This window comes from Apaloderma vittatum, unplaced genomic scaffold, assembly GCF_000703405.1.
Source record: "Apaloderma vittatum isolate BGI_N311 unplaced genomic scaffold, ASM70340v1 scaffold10631, whole genome shotgun sequence".
In the NCBI taxonomy this organism is placed as follows: Eukaryota; Metazoa; Chordata; class Aves; order Trogoniformes; family Trogonidae; genus Apaloderma; species Apaloderma vittatum.
The window spans coordinates 69,862-72,094 of NW_009700844.1; the positions used below are offsets into that span (position 1 = coordinate 69,862).

At 44.8% G+C, this 2,233-nt stretch overlaps 1 protein-coding gene across 1 annotated transcript in view; it reads left to right on the forward strand.

Annotated features, from left to right (window-relative positions):
- The window catches only part of LOC104281051 (lymphocyte antigen 6E-like), a 4,665-nt gene extending 3,328 nt beyond the window's left edge, over positions 1 to 1,337 (forward strand). Inside the window, exons 2-3 of the mRNA XM_009878909.1 lie at positions 381 to 500; positions 1,129 to 1,337. Coding sequence (XP_009877211.1) covers positions 381 to 500; positions 1,129 to 1,337 — 329 coding nt within the window. The remainder of the gene's footprint in view (positions 1 to 380; positions 501 to 1,128) is intronic.
- The last annotated feature ends 896 nt before the right edge of the window (positions 1,338 to 2,233 follow it).

The following is a 2,233-nucleotide window of genomic DNA, read 5'->3' on the forward strand; positions in this document are numbered from 1 at the left end:
CAAGAACTAGTGGCTAGCAAAGGGGGCTTGGAGGAGCCAGCTTGGAAAGAACCCTCAAGAGCTTCATGCTGCAAATGGTAGTAAACTTACGTGCTCTTTCCAGAAGCACACGGGGGATGCCAGATGTTGAAATGGATTCAAGGGACACTCCGGTACATACCTGGAAAGAAGATCCCTTGAGGGTTAATAAATGAGAAAATCACGAGTGTCAGGAATCTTTTTTAAGTAATTTGGGTCCAGGAGAGTGGTTGGGTCCAAGTTTCATACACTCAGGAGGCCGTCTGCATGTGACTGCTGGTTTTGACAGATGCTCCACCAGTTTTGTGCCACGATGGGTATTTCTAGAGGTGATTGATGGGTGCTGTGTGCTTCCTTTGCAGCTTTCTCCTTGACATGTTTCACGTGCAAAGACGCAACTTCCAACATACATTGTCTCAGTACAACCACGTGCGCTGACCATGAGAAGTACTGCCTCACAAGCTACTCGACCACCGGATACGGTAAGCGTGAAACTTCTCGTTGGCGACAAGATGTGGTTGAGGTCAGGCTGGCTGCAGAGCCTCCTCCCTCTGAGGTGTGGCGGAAGAATTAACAAGGATTACAGCACACAAGAGAGCAGATCTCGCAGCAAGTGGGAACTCAGCCCAGCCACTCTCTGTTGCAATATATCATAATATTACTACATTACTGATTAAACACGCTCGGGAAAGGGAGATGTTGGAAGAGAGAGTCTTTCTCTGCGCAAAGCCCTTGTCTCATCTCCAATCTCCTATATATGCTCATGAGCTGGTGGAGTTGCAAAGGGTCAGTAGTCTGGAAGGGACAATAGCAAAGACATGGGGACAAAGATGTCTTTCAAACTTGCACCATACAAATGCATTAGAACCTCAAATTCCTGTCCTAGGTTGCAGTCAGCTGGCCCTGAGGAGTCCTAAGGCCTGGAGATGCTGTCCATAGGTCACATATTTACAAATAACAATGCAGTGTGGTGAAGCCCAAGGGAAAAACAGCAGCATTGTGTACAGAACAGCGTATTCCCCAACGGATATTGCACAGCCAGTCTATAAAAATCATTCAAGATAAACAAAACCTGACTTTTCTTCCTGTTTTCTCTCTCTCCCGCTTCAGGCACTGACCAAAAGCAAAGTATTACCAAGAAGTGTTCTGCCTTTTGCCCAACACTTGACCTGAATATCGGCATAGCTGGCATCGCTACCAGCTGCTGTGAGACCTCCTTGTGCAACATCAGCGGTGCAAGCAGTGTGAAAACCAGCTACACTATGATAGGTCTGGGTGTCTTGGCCAGTCTCGCCTGCATCCTCCGGTTGGGTTTTTAAAGGGGCTGGGTGGGTAAAATTGCTGGTTTCCCTTGCATTGCAAGGGATCCAACTCAATTCTGTACAGCGCGGATACCGTCCTATTTCTCCTACCTGGCAGTTCACATCCCAGCAGCAGATATTTTTTGCTCTTTCTGTGCTCTGATGACGATGCGTGAGAGCACAGCCCTACCTCAAAATGCTATTTGGAAGAGAAATACATGATGTGGAGTCCTGCACGTGCTGAAAGGCAGCATATAGTCACCATCCCTCCTCCTACTGGCCTTTATAATTCCATGCATTATTTTCCCCTTCATTTTGTCCAGGCGATTTTCCCCTTTCTACTGTTTTCCGCCCTGTATCATTTTGCTCTGAGGTAGCTTTTAATATTACGGTTGTTAAACAGAAAGTGGACACAATAAAGTGTTATTTTATTCTATTGTGTGACCGTGTGGTGTGATACATCGAGTGTAGCAGCTGGATGCATCCATATTAGCAGCAACAAAAGCAGAAGTGTTAGTCTTCAAGTGGAATTGAAATAATGCCAAGATATATTTCAATTGCTTTGCATCCACTTCAGGAAGCCTCTCCCCTAGATTTTTTTCTTTTTCTTTCTTTTTCTTTTTTTTTTTTCTGCCTTGACGGAAATGTCATTTTTGTGACTGCATTTCACAGTAAACCTTTCACTTGCTTTCAATTTCTCTTCTGGATCATCTGGTAGAAAGGAAATGACTGTTGAGCTCTCCAATAGGCAAACAGAAGGGACAAGGTGGGACCTAACATGAAGTTTCCTTTAATTTAAGCTCTGTCAGAGGAAATTGCTTTATGAGCATTATGGATTATTGTGAAAGGGGAGAAAATTATCTCGCATGGTGCTTAAAGGAAAATCACCAGAAAAGACAAGAGGTTTGTACTAT